Genomic DNA, 25,185 nt, shown 5'->3' on the forward strand with positions numbered 1-25,185 from the left:
GAGGGGGTTAACGGTAATGGGGTGGGGTGGATGAGTGGGAGTAGGTGGAATTCGTAATTAGCTCATGTTCGGTGGCGAATAAGGGGTAAATGGGCTCAGTAAATTGCGTGCTGATAATTAAAAGGGGCGGGGGGTTAGGGTCAGGAGGGTTGGGGCTAATGGGAGTAGTTGGAATTCGTAATTAACTCATGTTCGGTGTCGAATAAGGGTTAAATGGGGTCACTTAATTGCGTGCTGATAATTAAAGGGGGAGGGGGTTAACGGTAATGGGGGGGGGAGGGTAATGGGAGTAGGTGGAATTCGTAATTAGGTCATGTTCGGTGGCGAATAAGGGGTAAATGGGCTCAGTAAATTGCGTGCTGATAATTAAAAGGGGCGGGGGTTAACGGTAACGGGGGGGGGGGGGGGATAATGGGAGTAGGTGGAGTTCGTAATCAGGTCATGTTCGGTGGCGAATAAGGGGTAAATGGGCTCTGTAAATTGTGTGGTGATGATCAGAGGGGGCTGGGGGTTAGGGTAATGGGGGGACTATTGGGAGTAGGTGGAATTCGTAATTAGGTCATGTTCGGTGGCGAATAAGGGGGAAATGGGCTCAGTAAATTGTGTGGTGATGATCAGAGGGGGTTGGGGTTAGGGTAATGGGGGGACTATTGGGAGTAGGTGGAATTCGTAATTAGGTCATGTTCGGTGGCAAATACGGGGTAAATGGGCTCAGTAAATTACATGCTGATAATTAAAAGGGGCGGGGGTTAACGGTAACGGGGGGGGGGGGGTAATGCGAGTAGGTGGAATTCGTAATCAGGTCATGTTCGGTGGCGAATAAGGGGTAAATGGGCTCAGTAAATTGTGTGGTGATGATCAGAGGCGGCGGGGGGTTAGGGTAAGGGGGGGGGGCTATTGGGAGTAGGTGGAATTCGTAATTAGGTCATGTTCGGTATCGAATAGGGAGTAAATGGGGTCAGTAAATTGCGTGCTGATAATTAAAGGGGGCGGGGATGAAAAGTAATGTGGGTGGGCTAATGGGAATAGGTGGAATTCGAGAAGAGGTCATGTCAGGTGTCGAAGAGGGAATCAATCGAGTCAGTAATTTACGTGGTGATACTTAAAGGGGGATCAGGTTGATGGTAATGGGGGGGGGGGGGCGTAATGGGAGTAGGTGGAATACGAAAATGACTTCATTTTATTTTTTTATATAAAAATAGCCGAATAAAATACATCGTAAAATGACAATAACTCCATTACCGTTCATCGTAAAGCAATTCTGAAAGCACCGTTCGATTCGGCGGACGTTTCTGCATGGGGTAGGTGCCCATTTCAAAGTTCAAACTAAAAACTATACCATAAAATTCAATCTTTACTGTTTTTCGCAAGGGGGACCATACCCCCAAACACCATTGATTTTGCCCGGTGCGTTGATTTCAGGATATAAACGGCTTCCTCTTCCTTTTCTACATAAGATGAAATGCCTCTGGGAAATAGAAAAAGGAATAAAAGCGGTTTTTTTCTGTAAATCAACTACTTCTACTACGTACTACTACTACTACTATATACTACTACAGGTGTTATATAGTGAACACAGATGTCACTATGTTCAAAAAGTAATTTATTATGATCTTTACATATCCAAGCATTGACCTTAAGTTTATAATATATTCGAGGTCAAGGTTGATGTGTGTAGTTTTCATGTAGGGACAAGCTGGCTAAGTACAGCTTGACCCCTGACCCCCAAGATGAGCTGACGCGCAGGAATAGTTATAAGTCTACCCTCGTAAGACAGCACTTTTGAGGATATCAGTGCATTCAGTCAGTCAGTTATTCAGTCAGCCAGTCAGTGACAGTCAGTCCATCCGTTAAGAAAGTCAGTCAGTCTCACACACACACACACACACACACACACACACACAGAGAGAGAGAGAGAGAGAGAGAGAGAGAGAGAGAATTATAGAAGCCATGAAGAGTTTTCTGGCAAAGATGTGGTGTGCAAGAAATAGGGAATTGGAAGATTTGTAATGGATACTGCTTGTGTTGTTTTGTTTATTACAGGTTGTGCCGATACGAAGGCTTGATCTTGATCTTGATCTTGATGTCACAGGTGGCTCGGGATTTCTCCCCAGCCAGGCCTTTGTACAGCAAGAGCAAGAGCAGGACCGACAGCCCGCCTCGGCACCTCAGCCCGCCCCAAAGCTCCCTCCATGGGGTCCTGCAGGGCTTGAGGTGGTCAGGCTCGTCACAGTGCTGCCCCACGCAGTGCCAGGGCAGTGCCACACCTATAATCTGCGGCGCCATGCACGGTCTGAGGGCGCCGCTGGACTGTGAGTGTTAGACCCTATTTTGAAGCTACTATTTGACCATCGCAGGAATTATTACACGTTTCATTAGTCTTCATTAATGAATGAGTGCCTCAAGTCATTGTTTTGGCTCTGGGGTGCCGCACATAACCTATTCCCAAAGCTTAAAAAGGACGTCAATCAGGTCACCAAATTACCCCAGAATCACACCCAACACTCACTGATGGGTCAAAAGAAGAAGAGGAAGAAAACCTTGTTCCGCGATGCAGTGGTTACCGTGCATAGCTCCGTTTTAAGGACTCAAGAGAAGGAAGAAGATCTAGATACTAAAATTCGGTAATAGGTCATAATTATGGGGTGTCGAGTAGGGGGTTAATGGGGTCAGTAAATTGCGTGGTGATAATTAGAGGTAATGGGGGTTCATAATAATGTGGAGGGGGCTAATGGGAGAAGGTGGAGTTCGTAATTAGGTCATGTTCGGTATCGAATAAGGGGCAAATGGGGTCAGTAAATTGCGTGGTAATAATTAAAGAGGGCGGGGGTTAACGATAATGGGGAGGGCTAATAGGAGTACGCGAAACTCGAAAATAGGTCATGTGAGGTGTTGAATACTGGGTAAATGGGGTCAGTACATTGCCTGGTGATAATCAGAGAGGGCGGGGGGTTAGGGTAAGGGGGGGGAGCTGTTGTGAGTAGGTGGAATTCGTAATTTGGTCATGTTCGGTGTCGAATAGTGAGTAAATGGGGTCCTCTTTGGATTCTTTTTAGGAGCAGCGAGTAGCGGGCTTTTTTTTTTATTAATGTTTACTTTTTTGTGCCCTTGAGCTGTCTCCTTTGCTGTAAAAAAAAAAAAAAAAAAATTAAATTGCGTGGTGATAATTAAAGGGGGGAGGGTTGATAATTAATGGGGGGGGGCTAATGGGAATAGGTTGAATTCGAAAATAGGTCATGTCAGGTGTCGAATAGGAAATGGCTTCATTTTATTTAATTTTTATAAAAATAGCCTAATTATATACATCGTAAAATGACAATAACTCCATTAGCGTTCATCGTAAAGCAATTCTGAAAGTACCATTCGATTCGGCGGACGGTTCTGCATGGGGTAGGTGCCCATTTCAAAGTTCATACTAAAAACTAAGCGATAAAATTCATCTTTTCTTCTTTTTCGTAGAGGGGACCATACCCCCAAACACCGTTAATTTTGCCTGGGGCGTTGATTTCAGGCCATGAACGGCTTCCGCATCCTTTTCTACATAAGATGAAATGCCTCTTGGAAATAGAAAAAGGAATAAAAGCGGTTTTTTCTGTAAATCAAAAAAATCCCCGAACATTCCTGATAGATATATGCAAATATATCTGTTAGTTTTTATCTTAGAGCAATTCTGAGTGTACCATTCGATTCGTCGGAGTTTTCTTCATCGATTAGGTACCCTTTGCAAAGTTCAGAGTAAAAACTAAGCGAGAAATATCACATTTTCCATACACGTCGACACAACACCGATACTTATGAATTGCTGTTCCATTAGCGTAACCTAACTCGATTTCACGAGTTAGAAACAGCAATTCATAGGAATGGGTGTTGAAGGAAGAATTAAAAGAAGAAGAGGAAAAAGACCTTGCTCCGCGATGCAGTGGTTACCGTGCATAGTTCCGTTATAAGGCCTCAAGAAGAGAAAGAAGATATAGATGCTAGAATTCGGAAGTAGGTCTTATGGGGTCAGTAAAATGTTTGGTGATAATTAGATAGGGCAATGGCTCATGATAATGTGGGGGGGGGCTAATGGAATAATTGGAATTCGTAATTATGTCATGTTCAGTATCGAATAAGGGGTAAATGGGGTCAGTAAATTGCGTGGTGATAATTAAAGGGGGCGGGGGTTAACGGTAATTGGGGGGGCTAATGGGAGTAGGTGAAACACGAAAATAGGTCATGTGAGGTGTCGAATACTGGGTAAATGGGATCAGTAAATTGCGTGGTGATAATCAGAGGGTGCGGGGGGCTAGGGTAAGGGGGGGGGGGCTATTGGGAGTAGGTGGAATTCGTAGGGAATTCGTAGGAATTCTGAGGGTACCATTCGATTCGGGGGACGTTTCTGCATGGCGTAGGTGCTCTTTTCAAAGTTCAGACCAAATACTTAGCGAGAAAATTCAACTTTTCTTGTTTCCCGCAGAGGGGACCATACCCCTAACACCGTTAATTTTGCCCGGAGCGTTGATTTCAGGCCATGAACGGCTTCCTCATCCTTTTCTACATAAGATGAAATGCCTCTGGGAAATAGAAAAAGGAATAAAAGCGGTTTTTTTTTGTAAATCAAAAAAATCCCCGAACATTCGTGACAGTTACATGCAAATATGTCCGTTAGTTTTTACCTAAAAGCAATTCTGAGTGTACTATTCGATTCGTCGGAGTTTTCTGCATCGATTAGGTACCCTTGGCAAAGTTCAGAGTAAAAACTAAGCGAGAAATATCACTTTTCCCATACATGTCGACACAACACCCAACCTTATGAATTGCTGCTCCCTTACCTTAACCTAACTCGATTTCACGCGTTAGGTTAGAGTAAGAAAACAGCAATTCATAAGATTGGGTGTTGTGTGATGGGTCAAAAGAAGAAGAGGAAGAAGACCCTGCTCCGCGATGCAGTGATTACTGTGCACAGCACCGTTATAAGGCCTCAAAAAGAGGAAGATCTACATACTAGAATTCGGAAATAGGTCATATGGGGTGTCGAGTAGGGGGTTAATGGGGTCAGTAAATTACACGGCGATTATTAGAGGGGGCGGGAGTACATGATAATGCGGGGGGGGGTTAATGGGAGAAGGTGGAATTCGTAATTAGGTCATATTTGGTGTCGAATATGGGGTAAATGGGATCAGTAAATTGCGTGCTGATAATTAAAAGGGGCGGGGGTTAACGGTAATGGGGAGGGGCTAATGGGAGTAGGTCAAACTCGAAAATAGGTCATGTGAGGTGTCGAATACTGGGCAAATGGGGTCAGTAAATTGCGTGGTGATAACCAGAGGGGGCGGGGGTTAGGGTAAAGGGGGGGGCTTTTGGGAGTATGTGGATTTCGTAATTAGGTCATGTTCGGTATCGATTAAGGTGTAAATGGGGTCAGTAGATTGCGTGGTGATAATTAAAAGGGGCTGGGGTTAATAGTAATTGGGGGGGGCTAGTGGGAGCAGGTGTAATTCGTAGTTACCAAGGCCTGATCATGTGCTAGACTCATGATATGTGTTCACCACGGCCTGATCATGTGCTAGATTCGTGATATGTAATCACCACGGCCTGATCATGTGCTAGACTCGTGGTGTGAGTTAACCACGACCTGATCATGTGCTGGACTCGTGATATGTGTTCACCACTGCCCGATCATGTGCTAGACTCGTGGTATAAGTTCACCACGGCCAGATCACGTGCTAGAATCGTGTTAGGAGTTCACCATGGCCTGATCATGTGCTGGACTCGTGATATGTTTTCACCACCGCCTGATCATGTGCTGGACTCGTGATATGGATTCACCATGGCCCGATCATGTGCTAGACTCGGTATGAGTATGAGTTGTGTTGCAATTCATTGCATTGTGTTGGATTTCATTGTTTTGTGTTCCATATGATTATAATGACTTCCATTTCATTGTTATCTGTTCCATTTTATTGTTTTGTGTTGAATTTCATTGAACTTTATTCCACTTCATTGTATGGTGTTGCATTCCATTGTTCAAATTACCCGGAGCGTTGATTTGAGGCTTCCTCATCATTTTCGACATAAGATGAAGTGCCTCTTCGAATCAAAATACTTAAATGTAAAGAAATGGCATCATTTTATTATTTAATATAAAAATAGCCTAATAAAATCCATGGTAAAATGACAATAACTCCATTTGCGTTCGTCGTAAAGCAATTCTGAAGGTACCATTCGATTCGGGGGACGTTTCTGCATGGGGTAGGTGCCCTTTTCAAAGTTCAGACCAAATACTTAGCGAGAAAATTCAACTTTTCTTGTTTCCATACACGTCGACTCAACACCCATACTTATGAATTGCTGTTCCATTAGCCTAATCTAACTCGATTTCACGAGTTAGGTTAGAGTAAGAAAACAGCAATTCATAAGATTGGGTGTTGTGGGATGGGTCAAAAGAAGAAGAGGAAGAAGACCTTGCTCCGCAATTCAGTGGTTACTGTGCATAGCTCCGTTATAAGGCCTCAAGAAGAGGAAGAAGGTCTAGATTTTAGAATTCGGAAATAGGTCATATGGGGTGTCGAGTAGGGGGTTAATGGGGTCAGTAAATTGCGTGGTGATAATTAGAGGGGGCGGAGGCTCATGATAATGTGGGGGGGGGGCTAATGGGAGTAATTGGAATTCGTATTTAGGTCATCTTCGGTATCGAATAAGGGTAAATAAGGTCAGTAAATTGCGTGGTGATAATTAAAGGGGGCGGGGGTAAACGGTAATTGGGAGGGGCTAATGGGAGTAGGTGAAACTCGAAAATAGGTCATGTGAGGTGTCGAATACTGGGTAAATGGGGTCAGTAAACTACGTGGTGATAATCAGAGGGAGCGGGGGGTTAGAGTAAGGGGGGGGGGGCTATTGGGAGTAGGTGGAATTCGTAATTAGGTCATGTTCGGTGTCGAATAGGGAGTAAATGGGGTCAATAAATTGCGTGGTGATAATTGAAGGGGGTGGGAATGAAAAGTAATTTGGGGGCTAAAGGGAATAGGTGGAATTCGAAAATAGGTCATGTCAGGTGTCGAATAGGGATTATATCGAGTCAGTACTTTACGTGGTGTTAATTAAAGGGGGATGAGGTTGATGGTAATGAGGGGAGCTAATGGGAGAAGGTGGAATACGGAAATGGCTTCATTTTATTTTTTTATATAAAATTAGCCTAATAAAATACATCGTAAAATGACAATAACTCCATTACCGTTCTTCGTAAAGCAATTCTGTAAGTACCATTTGAATTGGTGGACGTTTCTGTATGGGGAAGGTGCCCATTTCAAAGTTCATACTAAAAACTAAGCGATAAAACTCATCTTTTCTTGTTTTTCGCAAAGGGGACCATACCCCCAAACACCGTTAATTTTGCCTGGGGCGTTGATTTCAGGCCATGAACGGCTTCCTCATCCTTTTCTACATAAGATGAAATGCCTCTGGGAAATAGAAAAAGGAATAAAAGCGGTTTTTTCTGTAAATCAACTACTACTACTACGTACTACTACTACTACTATATACTACTACAGGTGTTATAAAGTGAAAACAGATGTCATTATGTTCAAAAAGTAGTTTATTATGACCTTTACATATCCATGCATTGACTTCAAGTTTATAATATATTCGAGGTCAAGGTTGATGTGTGTAGTTTTCATGTAGGGACAAGCTGGCTAAGTACAGCTTGACCCCTGACCCCCAAGATGAGCTGACGCGCAGGAATAGTTATAAGTCTACCCTCGTAAGACAGCATTTTTGAGGATATCAGTGCATTCAGTCAGTCAGTTATTCAGTCAGCCAGTCAGTGACAGTCAGTCCAACCGATAAGAAAGTCAGTAAGTCTCACACACACACACACACACACACACACACACACACACACACACACACACAGAGAGAGAGAGAGAGAGAGAGAGAGAGAGAATTATAGAAGCCATGAAGAGTTTTCTGGCAAAGATGTGGTGTGCAAGAAATAGGGAATTGGAACATTTCTAATGCATACTGCTTGTGTTGTTTTCTTTATTACATGTTGTGCCGATACGAAAGCATGACTCTCCAACGGGTCACCTGCACAGCAAGAGCAAGACCGACAGCCCGCCTCGGCACCTCAGCCCGCCCCAATGCTCCCTCCATGGCCTCCTGCAGGGCTTGAGGTGTTCAGGCTCCCCACACTGCTGCCCCACGCAGTGCCAGGGCACTGCCACACATGTAATCTGCGGCGCCATGCCCGGTCTGAGGGCGCCGCTGGACTGTGAGTGTTTGACCTTATTTTCAAGATACTATTTGACCATCGCAGGAATTATTACACGTTTCATTAGTCTTAATTAATGAATGAGTAACTCAAGTCATTGTTTTGGCTCTGGGCTGCCGCACATAACCTATTCCCAAGGCTTAAAAAGGACGTCAATCAGGCCTTCACGAGTGTTTTACAGGTTCAAGGTGCAGAGGAAGGGTCAAACTACATCCAGGCTCACTAATATACCCATGCAAGTGACCCAGATTCCTAGGAAATCACATCAACACAAAACAAATTACTACAGAATCATACCCAACACACCGAATTCATCCAAAATCACACCCAACACACTCAATTGCTCCAATGCTAACAACTGCAATATAAATGAGTGATTTTTTTTCTTTTCTATTTTTCTCTCTATCTTTTACCGTTTCTGTGTGTTTGTGTGTGTGTGTGTGTGTGTGTGTGTGTATGTGTGTGTGTGTGTGTGTGTGTGTGTGTGTGTGTGTGTGTGTGTAAGGTTAGATTAGGTTAGGTTAGGTAAGGTTTGGTAAAGCTAGATTAGGTTAGGTAGGGGTAGATTAGGTTTGCTAAGGTTTTGCTAGGTCATATTAGGTTAGGTAAGGTTGGATTAGGTTAGGTAAGGTTAGATTAGGTTAGATAAGGTTAGATAAGGTTTGGTAAGTTTGGATTAGGTTATGCAAGGTTAGATTAGGTTAGATTAGGTTAGGTAAGGTTAGATTAGGTTTGGTAAGGTTATATTAGGTTTGGTAAGGTTAGATTAGGTTAGGTAGGGTCAGATTAGGTTTGGTAAGGTTAGATTAGGTTTGGTAAGGTTAGATAAGGTTTGGTAAGGTTACATTAGGTAAGGTAAGGTTAGATTAGGTTAGATAAGGTTATATTAGGTTAGGTAAGGCTAGATTAGGTTAGGTAAGGTTAGATCAGGTTAGGTAAGGTTAGATTAGGCTAGGTAAGGTTAGATGAGGTTTGCTAAGGCTAGATTAGGTTAGGTAGGGTTAGATTAGGTTTGGTAAGGTTAGATTAGGTTTGGAAAGGTTAGATAAGGTTTGGTAATCCAAATCACCATTCTCCAGGGAGTTGCCGGAGCCAGTGATGCCGTCGGACATAACAATAATGATAATAATAATAATAATAATAATAATAATAATAATAATAATAATAATAATAATAATAATAATAATAATAAAAATAATCAAAATGACCGTTCTGCAGGGAGTTGCCGGAGCCAGTGTTGACGTCGGACATGATGCCACGCTTTGAGGACGTAGCGATCATTCCTAGCCCCATGGAGCGCGCCGAGGCCATGCGCCAGCTGATCAACCGCCTGCCAAGCGCCAAGCACCTGCTGCTACAATACATGTTCAAGCATATGGGACACATCATTGCAAGGGTAACTAGGGATTTTCTTTATGATAGTTATTTATTTGCTTTTATTTCTCTCTCTCTCACACCACTTCAGTAATCCTCTTCCTCCCTTCGTTTTACCAGTCTCATCACCGTTTTTCATCACCATTTTTCACCACCACCACCATGTCTCTGACCCTTTAACACCATCCTTACCCCCCTCCTCCTCCTCCTCCTCTTCTTCCAAACCACCACCACCATCACCACCAAATCTCAACTCCATCACCCTTTCATCACCACTTTATCACCACTCAACACCAGTCGGAGGCGCCGTTTCAGGAGGTACTTTAGAGAGAAATCGAGTGCGTGCGTGCGTGCGCTCCGTGTCCCCGGCCTTGTCCACGGTCCCTGTAAATACCTGTATATAACCTGTTCACCTAAGACAGACAACCCCCGGGGGCTCCCCTGTGGTCGGCCCCTCTCCCCCCGCCGTGGCCATCACCAGGGGCATTGAATTCTTTGTTAGTTTTGTACCCGTATCTCGTGACCTCCAGTGCCCCGCGTGGTGGCTTCGGCGGGGCGGTAACGGGGCGCGGCGAGGCCGGGCGGGGAGGGGTGACCTAAGACCATAGCTGGGCACGATAACAGAAAACCTTATTCCCGATAACCGATAACTGATAATGAAAAACTTTAACGTCGATAACCGATATTCGTTAACTAGAGACACAAATATAGGCGATAACCGATAACCGATACCCGATATAAATCCACAATTCCGATACTAGCTAGCGATAAGGCCGATAGGCGAAAACAATAGGGGAGAGCCGGTATGATTCGGACACTTTTTAGAAAAATATTTTTAGAAAAAGAAGTTTAAGTAATAGTGTAATTTTGTTGATCTCAAAATGTTCCTCCATCCTTTGGCTCTTTAGGCTGCTAATATGACACTCGTAGCTATTTCCAGTTTTCAGATGTAGGTGGTGAAAGACAAGTTTCTAAATCGTCCGAACCATCCCCACCCGTGGTGATGGTTCGGCCTGGGAGGTGGGATGGTACGGACACTCATGATACTCGTCATAATATTAATATAACTTAAGTTTGATTGGCTAATAAACAAGATTATATCTTCTACTAAACATTTATATAAGGACAAAGTATCCTCTCAATATTTAGAGGGGAAATAAATAAAAGGAGAACTACAAGAAACTTCTCAAAATTTTTGGTGTTATGGCTTCCTTCTCTTCTCACAAGCATAATATCTGAATATAAATCAACCAAATTAACCTTTATATAACCGTTGCAACACTAATAGCCTTTTCCATTTAGCGTAACCCGTTTCTGGGTCATGATCTGTAGAGTCCCTTGATAGATAGAGTCCCGACAGCCTGAATTTGGACGCCATTAGTGGCCCTGTCTTCGCCGCGAGACCGTGTGCTAGTGTTTGAAAAGCGCGGCGAAAACACAGGGCCAATAATGGCGTCCAAATCTTAGGTTGTCGGGACTCTATGACCCAGAAACGGGTTACGCTAAATGGAAGATGCTACTATAATGTTTAAATTCATATAAGTTTTATAAAAATCATGAAAAAATCAACCGTCCGAATCATCACGACTATAAAAAAGCAAATGTGTGGTCACACTCCTTTTCCAGCACGAGAGCTGGGTGATTATGTTATACGGCAATACCTTCGCCGTGCATCGCTGCGTCACCGAAATAATTTACATCTCGCTAATTGGCACGTTTTTGAAGCGAGAGCTTGTGATACACCCTGAAAATATTACATACGAGATGCAGAAAAACATAAAATAGGAATTGCATCGAAAATAACAGCTCTGAGGGCGTGGTTGTCCCTTTGTGGGCCAAGGCAACAAAGTTTTGCACATTCACACAAAATCTCGCGGCACTCAGTCCCATACACTTTACAATAAGTGCGATGGCCGGACCATCCCACTGTCCGAATCATACCGGCTCTCCCCTACTATATTGATATTTCAGATAGAACAACATTGTTGAATTCAAATTCTCATTATCTGTATTTTAGGAAACTTACAAAACCTTAAAACCACACGTTGACACGTACATATGGACGGTAATACTAGAAATGCCTGAACCGGTGTTGTGTTATTTGGCGTCATCACCGTCAAAAATTGTTTACAAACACTGGTCTCTCGTGAACGGTGCATGCTCAGATCAGCAAACGTAGACCTGTACAGTCTCACAAAGCTTTTAAACCGTAATTAAGAGTTGCTGGAAGGCTGAATCAGACATATAGTACAACTACCACCATCCTCGCTGTTTCTAGGACGACACTCTGTACGAGTTTTATTTATATGTACAGAGTGTACGTCGTTCTAGAAACAGCGAGGATGGTGGTACTGTATGTTTGATTCAGCTTTGCAGCAACTCTTAATGTGTTAAAAAAAGCATTGTGAGACTGTACAGGTCTACACTTATGGTCTGAGCATGCGCAGTTCACGAGAGACCAGTGTTTGTACACAAAAGCGCCTGCTTTTGAGTGTACCATTCGATTCGTTGGAGTTTTCTGCATCGATTAGGTACCCTTTGCAAAGTTCATAATACTAAGCGAGAAATATCACATTTTCCGTATATTTCGACACAACACCAAACATTTGTGAATTGCTGTTTCCTTACTCGAGTTAGGTTAGTGTAAGAAAACAGCAATTCATAAGATTGGGTGTTGTGTGATGGGTCAAAAGAAGAAGAGGAGGAAGAACTTGCTCCGCGATACAGTGGTTACCGTGAATAGCTCCTTTATAAGGCCTTTAGAAGAGAAAAAAAATCTAGATGCTAGAATTTGGAGATAGGTTATATGGGGTGTCGATTAGGGGGTTAATGGTGTCAGTAAATTGCGTGGCGATAATTACAGGGGGCGGGATTTCATGATAATGGAGGGGGGGGGCGAATGGGAGTAGGTGGAATTCGTAATTAGGTCATGTTCGGTATCGAATAACTGGTAAATGGGGTCAGTAAATTGCGTGGTAATAATTAAAGAGGGCGGGGGTTAACGGTAATGGGGGGGGGGGCTAATGGGAGTACGTGAAACTCTGCAAAAGGTTATGTGAGATGTCGAATACTGGGTAGATGGGGTCAGTTAATTGCGTGGTGATAATCAGAGGGGGCGGGAGGTAAGGGTAAGGGTTGGGGGCTATTGGGAGTAGGTGGAATTCGTAATTAGGTCATATTCGGTGTCGAATCGGGAGTAAATGGGGTCAGTAAATTGCGTGGTGATAATTAAATGGGGCGGGGGTGAAAAATAATGGGTGGGGGCTAATGGGAGTAGGTGAAATTCGGAAACAGGTCATCTGAGGTGTCGAATAGGGAATAAATCGGGTCAGTAATTTGCGTGGTGATAATTAAAGGGGGATGAGGTTGATGGTAACGGGGGGGGGGGGGGGGGGGCAAATGGGAGTAGGTGGAATACGGAAATGGGTTCATTTTATTTTTCTATATAAAAATAGCCTAATATGATACATCGTTAAATGACAATAACTCCATTACCGTTCTTCGTAAAGCAATTCTGAAAGTACCATTTGAATTGGAGGACGTTTATGCATGGGGTAGGTGCCCATTTCAAAATGCAGGCTAAAAACTAAGCGATAAAACTCAACTTTTTTTGTTTTACCATTTTTTTTTTTTTTTTTTTTTTTACATTAAAGCCTATTGCGCCGGTAGGCTTCTTCCCGGTGGATCCTGATGGTCGGTCCAAGGCTTCTTTCCGGTAGGTCCTGATGGTCGGCCCAGCCCGTTCTGGCGCAGGCGAGTGTTTATAGTGGCGCCATCTTGCATTGGCTCATGCTGCCCTCCCAGAGCTCATCTTTGATCCTAGAATCTAGAGTCCGGGTTGATAGGTGGTCTTCTGGACAGCATGTGGGTAGTTTTAAGCCACTCGGCGGCGGCTGAAAAATCCCAGCTTGGTGGTACCGGGCGGGGATTGAACTCGCGTCCTCCTGAACACGAGGCCGTTACTTTGACGACTCAGCCACCGCCTCCCCATATGGGACCATACCCCCAAACACGGTTAATTTTGCCCTGAGCGTTGCTTTCAGGCCATAAACGGCTTCCTCATCCTTTTCTACATAAAATGAAATGTTTCTGGGAAATATAAAAAAGAATAAAAGTTTTTTTTTTTCTGTAAATCAAAAAAATCCCCGAACATTCCTGATACTTATATGCAAATGTATCAATTAGTTGTTATCTTAAAGTAATTGTGAAAGTACCATTCGATTCGTCGGAGTTTTCAGCATCGATTAGGTAGCATTTGCAAAGTTCAGAGTAAAAACTAAACGAGAAATATCACATTCTCCGTACATGTCGACACAACCCCCAAGCTTATGAAATGCTGTTCCATTAGTCTAACCTAACTCGATTTCACGAGTTAGGTTAGAGTAAGAAAACAGCAATTCATAAGATTGGGTGTTGTGTAATGGGTCAAAAGAAGAAGAGGAAGAAGACCTTGCTCCGCGATGCAGTGGTTACCGTGCTTAGCTCCGTTATAAGGACTCAAGAGGAGGAAGAAGATCTAGATGCTAGAATTTGGAAATAGGTCATATGGGGTGTCGAGTAGGGGGTTAATGGGGTCAGTAAATTGCGTGGTGATAACTAGAGAGGATAGGGGTTCATGATAATGGGGGGGGGACTAATGGGAGTAGGTGGTATTCGTAATTAAGGCATGTTCGGTATCGAATCAGGGGTAAATGGGGTCAGTAGATTGCGTGGTATTAATTAAAGAGGGCGGGGGTTAACGGTAATGAGGAGGAGGCTAATGGCAGTAGGTGAAACTCGAAAAAAGGTCATGTGAGGTGTCGAATACTGAGTGGATGGGGTCAGTAAATTAAGTGGTGATAATTAGAGGGGGCGGGGGGCTAGGGTAAGGGTTGGAGGCTATTGGGAGTATCTGGAATTCGTAATTAGGTCATGTTCGGTGTCGAATAGGAAGTAAATGGGGTTAGTAAATTGCGTGGTGATGATTAAGGGGGGGCGGGGGTGAAAAGTAATGGGGGGGGCTAATGGGAATAGGTGGAATTCGAGAATAGGTCATCTCAGGTATCAAATAGGGAATTAATCGGGTCAGTAATTTGCGTGGTGATAATTAAAGGAAGATGAGGTTGATGGTAATGGAGGAGGGCTAATGGGAGTAAGTGGAATACGGAGATGACTTCATTTTATTTTTTTTTTATATAAAATAGCCTAATAAAATACATCGTAAAATGACAATAACTCCATTAGCGCTCATCGTAAGGCAATTCTGAAAGTATCATTTTAATCGGCGGACGTTTCTGCATGGGGTAGGTGCTCATTTCAAAGTTCATACTAAAAACTAAGCGATAAAATTCATCTTTTCTTGTTTTTCGCAAAGGGAACCATACCCCCAAACACCATTAATTTTGCCTGGGGCGTAGATTTCAGGCCATGAACGGCTTCCTCATCCTTTTCTACATAAGATGAAATGCCTCTGGGAAATAGAATAAGGAATAAAAGCAGCTTTTTTCTGTAAAACTAAAAAATCCCCGAACATTCCTGATAGTTATATGCAAATATATCCGTTAGTGTACCATTCGATTCGTCGGAGTTTTCTGCATCGATTAGGTACCCTTTGCAAAGTTCAGAGTAAAAACTAACCGAGAAATATCACATTTTCCATACACGTCGACACAACACCCAAACTTATGGATCGGTGTTCCATTAGCCTAACCTAACTCGATTTCACGAGTTACGTTAGAGTAAGAAAACAGCAATTCATAAGATTGGGTGTTGTGTGATGTGTCAAAAGAAGAAGAGGAAGAAGACCTTGCTCCGCGATGCAGTGGTTACCGTGCAAAGTTTCGTTATAAGGCCTCAAGAAGAGAATGAAGATCTAGATGCTAGAATTCGGAAATAGGTCATATGGGGTTTCGAGTAGGGGGTTAATGGGGTCAGTAAATTGTTTGGTGATAATTAGATAGGGCAGGGGCTCATGATAATGTGGGGGGGAGCTAATGGGAGTAATTGAAATTCGTAATTATCGAATAAGGGGTAAATGGGGTCAGTAAATTGCGTGGTGATAATTAAAAGGGGCGGGGTTGAACGGTAATTGGGGGGCTAATGGGAGTAGGTGAAACATGAAAATAGGTCATGTGAGGTGTCGAATACTGGTTAAATGGAGTCAGCAAATTGCGTGGTGATAATCAGAGGGGGCGAGGGGTTAGGGTAAGGGGGGGGGCTATTGGGAGTAGGTGGAACTCGTAATTAGGTCATGTTCGGTGTCGAATAGGGAGTAAATGGGGTTAGTAAATTGCGTGGTGATAATTAAAGGGGGCGGTGGTGAAAAGTAATGGGGGGGGATAATGGGAATAGGTGGAATTCGAAAATAGGTCATGTCAGGTGTCGAATAGGGAGTAAATCGGGTCAGTAGTTTACGTGGTGATAATTAAAGGGGGATGAGGTTGATGGTAATAAGGGGGGGACTAATGGGAGTAGGTGGAATACGGAAATGACTTCGTTTTAATTTTTAATGTAAAAATAGCCTAATAAAATTCATCGTAAAATGACAATAACTCCATTAGTGTTCATCGTAAAGCAATTCTTAAAGGACCGTTCGATTCGGCGGACGTTTGTGTATGGGGTAGGTGCCCATTTCAAAGTTCATACTAACACTAAGCGATAAAATTAATCTTTTCTTGTTTTTCGCAAAGGGGACCATACCCCCAAACACCCCTAATTTTGCCTGGGGCGTTGATTTCAGGCTATGAACTGATTAGATATGCTTTGCAAAGTTCAGAGTAAAAACTAAGCGAGAAAAATCATTTTCCATACAAATGACATTAACATCATACTTATGAATTGCTGTTCCATTAATCTAACCTAACTCGATTTCACGAGTTAGGTTAGAGTAAGAAAACAGGAATTCATAAGATTGGGTGTTGTGGGATGGGTCAAAAGAAGAAAAGGAACAAGACCTTGCTCCGCGATGCAGTGGTTACTGTGCATAGCTCCGTTTCTAGCTTTCTAGCTAGAATTCGGAAATAGGTCATATGGGGTGTCGAGGAGGGGGTTAATGGGGTCAGTAAATTGCGTGGCGATATTTAGAGGGGGCGGAAGTACATGATAATGCGGGGGGGGCTAGTGGGAGTAGGTGGAATTCGTAATTAGGTCATGTTCGGTATCGAATAAGGGGCAAATGGGGTCAGTGAATTGCGTGGTAATAATTAAAGAGGGCGGGGGTTAACGATAATGGGGAGGGTTAATAGGAGTACGCGAAACTCGACAATAGGTCATGTGAGGTGTTGAATACTGGGTAAATGGGGTCAGTACATTGCCAGGTGATAATCAGAGAGGGCAGGGGGTTAGGGTAAAGGGGGGGGAGCTGTTGTGAGTAGGTGGAATTCGTAATTTGGTCATGTTCGGTGTCGAATAGTGAGTAAATGGGGTAAGTAAATTGCGTGGTGATAATTAAAGGGGGGGTGTTGATAATTAGTGTAGGGGGGGGGGGGGGGGGCTAATGGGAATAGGTTGAATTCGAAAATATGTCATGTCAGGTGTCGAATAGGAAATGGCTTCATTTTATTTAATTTATATAAAAATAGTCTAATTATATACATCGTAAAATGACAATAACTCCATTAGCGTTCATCGTAAAGCAATTCTGAAAGTACCATTCGATTCGGGGGACGGTTCTGCATAGGGTAGGTGCCCATTTCAAAGTTCATACTAAAAACTAAGCGATAAAATTCATCTTTTCTTGTTTTTCGCAAAAGGAGACCATACTCCGAAACACCGTTAATTTTGCCTAGGGCGTTGGTATCAGGCCATGAACTGCTTCGTCATCCTTTTCTACATAAGGTGAAATGCCTCTGGGAAATAGAAAAAGGAAAAAAAGCGGTTTTTTCTGTAAATCAAAAAAAATCCTCGAACATTCCTGAGAGTGGTATCTAAATATACCCGTTAGTTTTTATCTTAGAGCAATTCTAAGTGTACCCTTCGATTCGTCGGAGTTTTCTGCATCGATTAGGTACCCCTTCCAAAGTTCAGAGTAAAAACTCAGCGAGAAATATCACATTTTCCATACACGTCGACACAACACCGATACTTATGTATTGCTGTTCCATTAGTTTAACCTAACTCGATTTCAGGAGTTAGGTTAGAGTAAGAAAACAGCAATTCAAAAGATTGGGTGTTGTGGGATGGGTCAAAAGAAGAAGAGGAAGAAGACCTTGCAGTGGTTACTGTGCGTAGCTCCTTTATAAGGCCTCAAGAAGAAGAAGAAGGTCTAGATTTTAGAATTCGGAAATAGGTCATATGGGGTGTCGAGTAAGGGGCTTATGAGGTCAGTAAATTGCGTGGTGATAATGACAGGGGGCGGAGCTCAATAATAAGGGAGTGGGAGGGTAATGGGAGTAGGTGGAATTCGTAATTAGGTCATGTTCGGTGGCGAATAAGGGATAAATGGGGTCAGTAAATTGCCTGCTGATAATTAAAAGGGGCGGGGGTTAACGGTAATGGGGTGGGCTAATGGGAGTAGGTGAAACTCAAAAATAGGTCATGTGGAGGTGTGGAATACTGGGTAAATGGGGTCAGTAAATTGCGTCTTGATAATCAAAGGGGGCGGGGGGCTAGGGTAAGGGGGGGGTCTATTGAGAGTAGGTGGAATTCGTAATTAGGTCATGTTCGGTATCGAATAAGGGGTAAATGGGGCGAATAAATAACGTGTTGATAATTAAAGAATACGGAATACTTATTTTATTTTTATATAAAATAACCTAATAAAAATACATTGTAAAAATGGCAATTCGCAGTTAACGTTCGTCGTAAAGTAAATGAAAGTAAACCGTTCGATTCGGCAGACGTTTCTCCATGGGGTGCCCATTTCAAAGTTCATACTAAAAATAAACGATTAAATTCATCATTTTCTTATTCGATTAGGAATAAACCCCCAGACACCGTTAATTTTGCTTGGGGCGCTGATAATTCAGGGGATGAACGGTTCCTCATCCTTTTCTACATAAGATGAAATGCCTCAGGGAAATAGAAGGAATAAAAGCGGTTTTTCTGTAAATCAAAAAATCCCCGAACATTCCTGATAGTTATACTGCAAATATATCCGTTAACGTTTTATCTAAAATATATTCTGAGTGTACCATTCGATTCGTCGGAGTTTTCTGCATCGATTAAGTACCCTTGGCAAAGTTCAGACTAAAAACTAAGCGATGAAATATCACTTTTCTTGTTTTTTATATGAATTGCTGTTCCCTTAACCTAACTCGATTTCACGAGTTGATTTGAAAGAAAACAGCAATTCTACATTGGATGAAATGTTGGGAAATCAAAAGAAGAAGAAGTTTTTTTTGACAACTACGTTACCGTGCATACCTCCGTTATAAGGACTCAAGAGGAGGAAGAAAATCTAGATGCTAGAATTCAGAAAAGTCATATTTATTAGGGGGTTAATGGGGTCAGTAAATTGCGTGATAATTAGAGGGATGCGGGTTCATGATAGTAATGTGGGGGTTTTCATGTAATGTGGACAGGTGGAATTCTTAATTAGGTCATGTTCGGTATCGAATAAGGGTAAATGGGGTCAGTAAATTGCGTTGTGATAACTAGAGGGGGCGGGGGTTCATGATAATGTGGGGGGGCTTATAGGAGAAGTCAGTCAATTAGGTCATGTTCGGTATCGAATGAGGGTAAATTAGGTCAGTAAATTGCATGGTGATATTTAAAGGGCGGGGTCTCAAGTAATTGGGGGCTAATGGGAGTAGGTAAAACTCGGAAATAGGTCATGAGGTGTCGAATACTGGGTAAATGGGGTCAGTAGAATGCCGTGATAATTAAATGTGGGTATGAAAAGTAATTTGGGCTAAAGGAATAGGTGGAAATCGAAAATAGGTCACGTCAGGTGTCGAGTAGGGATTAAATCGGGTCAGTAATTTACGTGGTGTTAATTAAAGGGGGATGAGGTTGATGGTGTTAATGTGCCAGAGTGAGGTGGAATACGGAATATGTCAGTGTTGATTTTTTGATCTTATTTTATAAGCCTAATAAAATACATCGTAAAATGATATTCTGAACGTTTCATTCGATTCTTCATTAATGACTCGATTACGTAGGCTCTGCAAAGTTCAGAGTAAAACTAAGCGAGAAATATCACATTTTCCATAAAGGTCGAAAGGACACCCATGCTTATTGATTGGTATTCCAGGTTAGGTCTCAGAGGAATTTCAAAACTGCATCCAGGGTCACTAAAACAGCAATTCATAAGACTGCGTGTTGTGTGATGGGTCAAAGAAGAAGGAAGAAGACCTTGCTCCCAACAGTGGTTACCGTGCATAATCACCCAACGTTATAAGGCCTCAAGAGAGAAAGAATATCTAGATGCTACAATTCGGAAATAGGTCATATGGGGTGTAGAGGTTAATGGGGTTAGTAAATTGCGTGGTGATAATTAGATAGGCGAGCTCATGATAATGTTGGCTGTGGGTGGGGCTAATGGAATGGAGTGGAATTCAGTGTCAATTTGGTCATTTATCGAATAAAGGTAATTAAATGGGGTCAGTAAATTTAGTGGTGATAATTAAAGGGGCGAGGGTTAACTATAATTGGGGGTGCTAATGGGAGTAGGTAAAACTCAAAATAGGTCATGTGAGGTGGTAAATACGGTCAGTAAAATGATCAGAGGGCTACGAATAGGGAATAAATCGGTTCAGTAATTTGCGTGGTGATAATTAAAGGGGGATAAGGTTGATGGTAATGGGGTGGGCCAATGGGATTAGGTGGAATACGGAAATGGCTTCTTTTTTTTTTATAAATAGCCTAATAATATACATCGTAAAATGAATATAAATCCATTAGCGTTTATCGTAAAGCAATTCTGAAAGTACCATTCGATTCGGAGGACGTTTCTGCATGGGATAGGTGCCCATTTCAAAGTTCATACTAAAAACTAAGCGATAAAATTCATCTTCTCTTGTTTTTCGCAAAGGGGACTATACCCCCTAAAATGTCAATTTTGCCTGGGGCGTTGATTTCAGGCCATGAACGGCTTCCTTTTCCTTTTCTACATAAGATGAAATGCCTCTGGGAAATAGAAAAAGGAATAAAAGCGGTTTTTTTCTGTAAATCAAAAAAATACCAGAACATTCCTGATAGTTATATGCAAATATATCCGTTAGTTTTTATCTTAAAGCAATTCTGAGTGTACCATTCGATTCGTCGGAGTTTTCAGCATCGATTAGGTACTCTTTGCAAAGTTCAGAGTAAAAACTAAACGAGAAATATCACATTTTCCATTCACCTCGTCACAACACCCATACTTATGAATTCCTGTTCCTTTAACATAACATAACACAATTTCACGAGATAGGTTAGAGTAAGAAAACAGCAATTCATAAGATTGGGTGTTGTTTGATGGGTCGAAAGAAGAAGAGGAAGGAGACCTTGTTCCGCGATGCAGTGGTTACCGTGCATAGCTCCGTTATAAGGACTCACTAGAAGGAAGAAGATCTATATGCTAGAATTCGTAAATAGGTCATATGGGGTGTCGAGTAGGGGGTTAATGGGGTCAGTAAATTGCGTGGTGATAATTAGAGGGGGCGGAGGCTCAAGATAATGTGGGGAGGGCTAATGGGAGTACTTGAAATTCGTATTTAGGTCATGTACGGTATCGAAGAAGGGGTAAATAAGGTCAGTAAATTGCATGGTGATATTTAAAGGGGGCGGGGGTTAACGGTAATGGGGGGGGGGGGGCTAATGGGAGTAGGTAAAACTCGAAAATAGGTCATGTGAGGTGTCGAATACTGGTTAAATGGGGTCAGTAAAATGCATGTTGATAATCAGAGGGGGCGGAGGGTTTGGGTATGGATGGAGGGGGCTATTTGGAGTAGGTGGAATTCGTAATTATGTCATGTTCAGTGTCGAATAGGGATTAAATGGGGTCAGTAAATTGCGTGGTGATAATTAAAGGGGGTGGGAATGAAAGGTAATTTGGGGACTAAAGGGAATAGGTGGAATTCGAAAATAGGTCATGTCAGGTGTCGAGTTGAGATTAAATCGGGTCAGTAATTTACGTGGTGTTAATTAAAGGGGGATGAGGTTGATGGTAAGGGGGGTGGGGTTAATGGGAGTAGGTGGAATACTGAAATGACTTCATTTTATTTTTTTATATAAAAATAGCCTAATAAATTACATCGTAAAATGACAATAATTCCATTAGTGTTCATCGTAAGGCAATTCTGAAAGTACCGTTCGATTCGGCGGACGTTTTTGCATGGGGTGGGTGCTCATTTCAAAGTTCATACTAAAAAGAAAGCGATAAAACTTATCTTTTCTTGTTTTTCGCAGAGGAGACCACACCCCCAAACACCGTAAATTTTGTCTGGGGCGTTGATTTCAGGCCATGAACGGCTTCCTCATCCTTTTCTACATTAGATGAAATGCCTCTGGGAAATAGAATAAGGAATAAAAGCAGTTTTTTTTCTGTAAAACAAAAAAATCCCCGAACATTCCTGATAGTTATATGCAAATATATCCGTTAGTTTTTATCTTAAACCAATTCTGAGTGTACCAATCGATTCGTCGGAGTTTTCAACATCGATTACGTACGCTTTGCAAAGCTCAGAGTTAAAACTAAGCGAGAAATATCACATTTTCCATACACGTCGACACAACACCCATACTTATGGATTGCTGTTCCATTAGCCTAACCTAACTCGATTTCACGAGTTACGTTAGAGTAAGAAAACAGCAATTCATAAGATTGGGTGTTGTGTGATGGGTCAAAAGAAGAAGAGGAAGAAGACCTTGTTCCGCGATGCAGTGGTTACCGTGCTTAGCTCCGTTATAAGGCCTCAATAGGAGAACGAATATTTAGATGCTACAATTCGGAAATAGGTCATATGGGGTGTCGAGTAGAGGGCTAATGGGGTCAGTAAATTGCGTGGTGATAATGAGATAGGGCGGGGGTTCATGATAATATGGGGGGGGCTAATGGGAGTAATTGGAACTCGTAATTAGGTCATGCTCGGTATCGAATAAAGGGTAAATGGGGTCAGTAAATTGAGAGGTGATAATTAAAATGGGCGGAGGTTAACGGTAATTGGGGGGTGCTAATGGGAGTAAGTAAAACTCAAAAATAGGTCATGTGAGGTGTCGAATACTGGGTAAATGGTGTCAGTAAAATGTAGGGTGATGATCAGAGGGGGAGGGGGGCTAAGATAAGGGGAGGGGGCTATTGGGAGTAGGTGGAATTCGCAATTAGTTCATGTTCGGTGTCGAATAGGGAGTTAAGGAGGAGGCTAAGGATAGACCGAGGATAAACATCTTCGGTCTATCCTTAACTCAAAATCTCAACTGGAAAATTCATATCTCATCTCTTACTAAATCAGCTTCCTCGAGGCTGGGCGTTCTGTACCGTCTCCGCCAGTTCTTCTCCCCTGCACAGTTGCTGTCCACATACAGGAGCCTTGTCCGCCCTCGTATGGAGTATGCATCTCATGTGTGGGGGGGCTCCACTCACACAGCTCTTCTAGACAGAGTGGAGGCTAAGGCTCTTCGTCTCATCAGCTCTCCTCCTCATACTGATAGTCTTCTACCTCTTAAACTCCGCCGCAATGTTGCCTCTCTTTCTATCTTCTATCGATATTTCCACGCTGACTGCTCTTCTGAACTTGCTAACTGCATGCCTCCCCCCCCCTCCCGCGGCCCCGCTGCACTCGACTTTCTACTCATGCTCATCCCTATACTGTCCAAACCCCTTATGCAAGAGTTAACCAGCATCTTCACTCTTTCATCCCTCACGCTGGTAAACTCTGGAACAATCTTCCTTCATCTGAATTTCCTCCTGCCTACGACTTGAACTCTTTCAAGAGGAGGGTATCAGGACACCTCTCCTCCCACATCTGATATTCCTTTCGGCCACCTCTTTTGTATCTTTTTTAAGAGCAGCGAGTAGCGGGCTTTTTTTTATTATTATTTTCTTTTTTTGTGTGCCCTTGAGCTGCCTCCTTTGTTGTAAAAAAAAAAAAAATGGGGTCAGTAAATTGCGTGGTGATAATTAAAAGGGGTGGAGACGAAAAGTAATGGAGGGGGGGGCTAATGGAAATAGGCGTAATTCGAGAATAGGTCATCTCATGTGTCGAATAGGGAATAAATCGGGTCAGTAATCTGCGTTGTGATAATTAAGGTGGGATGAGGTTGATGGTAATGGGGGGAGGAGGTTAATGGGAGTAGGGGGTAGGTGCCCATTTCAAAGTTCACACTAAAAACTAAGCGATAATATTCATCTTTTCGTGTTTCTCGTCAAGGGGACAATACCCCCAAGCACCGTTAATTTTGCCTGGGGCGTTGATTTCAGGCCATGAACGGCTTCCTCATCCTTTTCTCCATAAGATGAAATGCCTCTGGGAAATAGAAAAAGGAAAAAAAGCGTTTTTTTCTGTAAATCAAAAAAATCCCCGAACATTCCTGATAGTTATATGCAAATATATCCGTTAGTTTTTATCTTAAAGGAATTCTGAGTGTACCATTCGATTCGTCGGAGTTTTCAGCATCGATTAGGTACCCTTTACAAAGTTCAGAGTAAAAACTAACCGATAAATATCACATTTTCCATACACGTCGACACAATACCGATACATATGAATTGCTGTTCCATTAGACTAACCTAACTCGATTTCACGAGTTACGTTAGAGTAAGAAAACAGCAATTCATAAGATTGGTTGTTGTGTGATGGGTCAAAAGAAAAAGAGGAAGAAGACCTTGCTCCGCAATGCAGTGGTTACTGTGGATAGCTCCGTTATAATATGCCTCAAAAAGAGGAAGAAGATCTAGATGCTAGAATTCAGAAATAGGTCATATGGGGTGTCGAGTAAGGGGTTAATGAGGTCAGTAGATGGCGTGATGATAATTAGAGGGGGCGGGGATTCATGGTAATGTGAGGGGGGCTAATGTGAGTAGGTGGAATTTGTAATTAGCTCATGTTCGGTATCGAATAAGGGGTAAATGGGGTCAGTAAATTGCGTTGTGGTAATTAAAGGGGGCGGGGGTTAACGGTAATGGAGGGGGGCTAATGGGAGTAGGTGAAACAAAAAATAGGTCATGTGAGATGTCGAATACTGGTAAAATGGGGTCAGTAAATTGCGTGGTGAAAATCAGAGGGGGCGGGGATTAGGATAAGGGGGGGGGGCTATTGGGAGTAGGTGGAATTCGTAATTAGGTCATGTTCGGTGTCGAATAGGGAGTAAATGGGGTCAGTAAATTGCGTGATGATAATTAAAAGGGGCGGGGGTTAAAAGTCAAAGGGGGGGTTAATGGGAATAGGTGGAATTCGAGAATAGGTCATGTCAGGTGTCGAATAGGGAATAAATCGGGTCAGTATTTTGCGTGGTGATAATTAAAGTGGGATGAGGTTGTTGGTAATGGGGGGAGGGGGCTAATGGGAGTAGGTGGAATACGGAAATGGCTTCATTTTATTTTTTTATATAGAAATAGCCTAATAAAATACATCGTAAATTGACAATAACTCCATTAGCGGTCATCGTAAAGCAATTCTGAAAGTACCGTTCAATTCGGAGGACGTTTCTGCATGGGGTAG

General features: G+C 42.6%; 1 protein-coding gene across 15 annotated transcripts in view; it reads left to right on the forward strand.

The window, feature by feature from the left end:
* The first annotated feature begins 2,257 nt into the window (after positions 1-2,257).
* The window catches only part of LOC126994796 (ralA-binding protein 1-A-like), a 140,142-nt gene continuing 117,214 nt past the window's right edge, over positions 2,258-25,185 (forward strand). For 11 of the 15 annotated variants that reach the window (XR_007749615.1, XR_007749619.1, XR_007749616.1 and 8 more), the window contains exon 1: positions 8,034-8,251. Coding sequence is in view for 7 of the 15 variants with exons in the window: in XM_050854067.1 (XP_050710024.1) it covers positions 8,121-8,251 (131 nt within the window). In the remaining 8 variants the exon portion in view is untranslated. Of the gene's footprint in view, positions 2,313-8,033; positions 8,252-9,595; positions 9,648-25,185 lie in introns of those variants that run through there. The other 4 variants (XM_050854075.1, XM_050854066.1, XR_007749614.1 and 1 more) reach the window with 4 other exon arrangements.

This window comes from Eriocheir sinensis, unplaced genomic scaffold (genome assembly GCF_024679095.1).
Source record: "Eriocheir sinensis breed Jianghai 21 unplaced genomic scaffold, ASM2467909v1 Scaffold878, whole genome shotgun sequence".
In the NCBI taxonomy this organism is placed as follows: Eukaryota; Metazoa; Arthropoda; class Malacostraca; order Decapoda; family Varunidae; genus Eriocheir; species Eriocheir sinensis.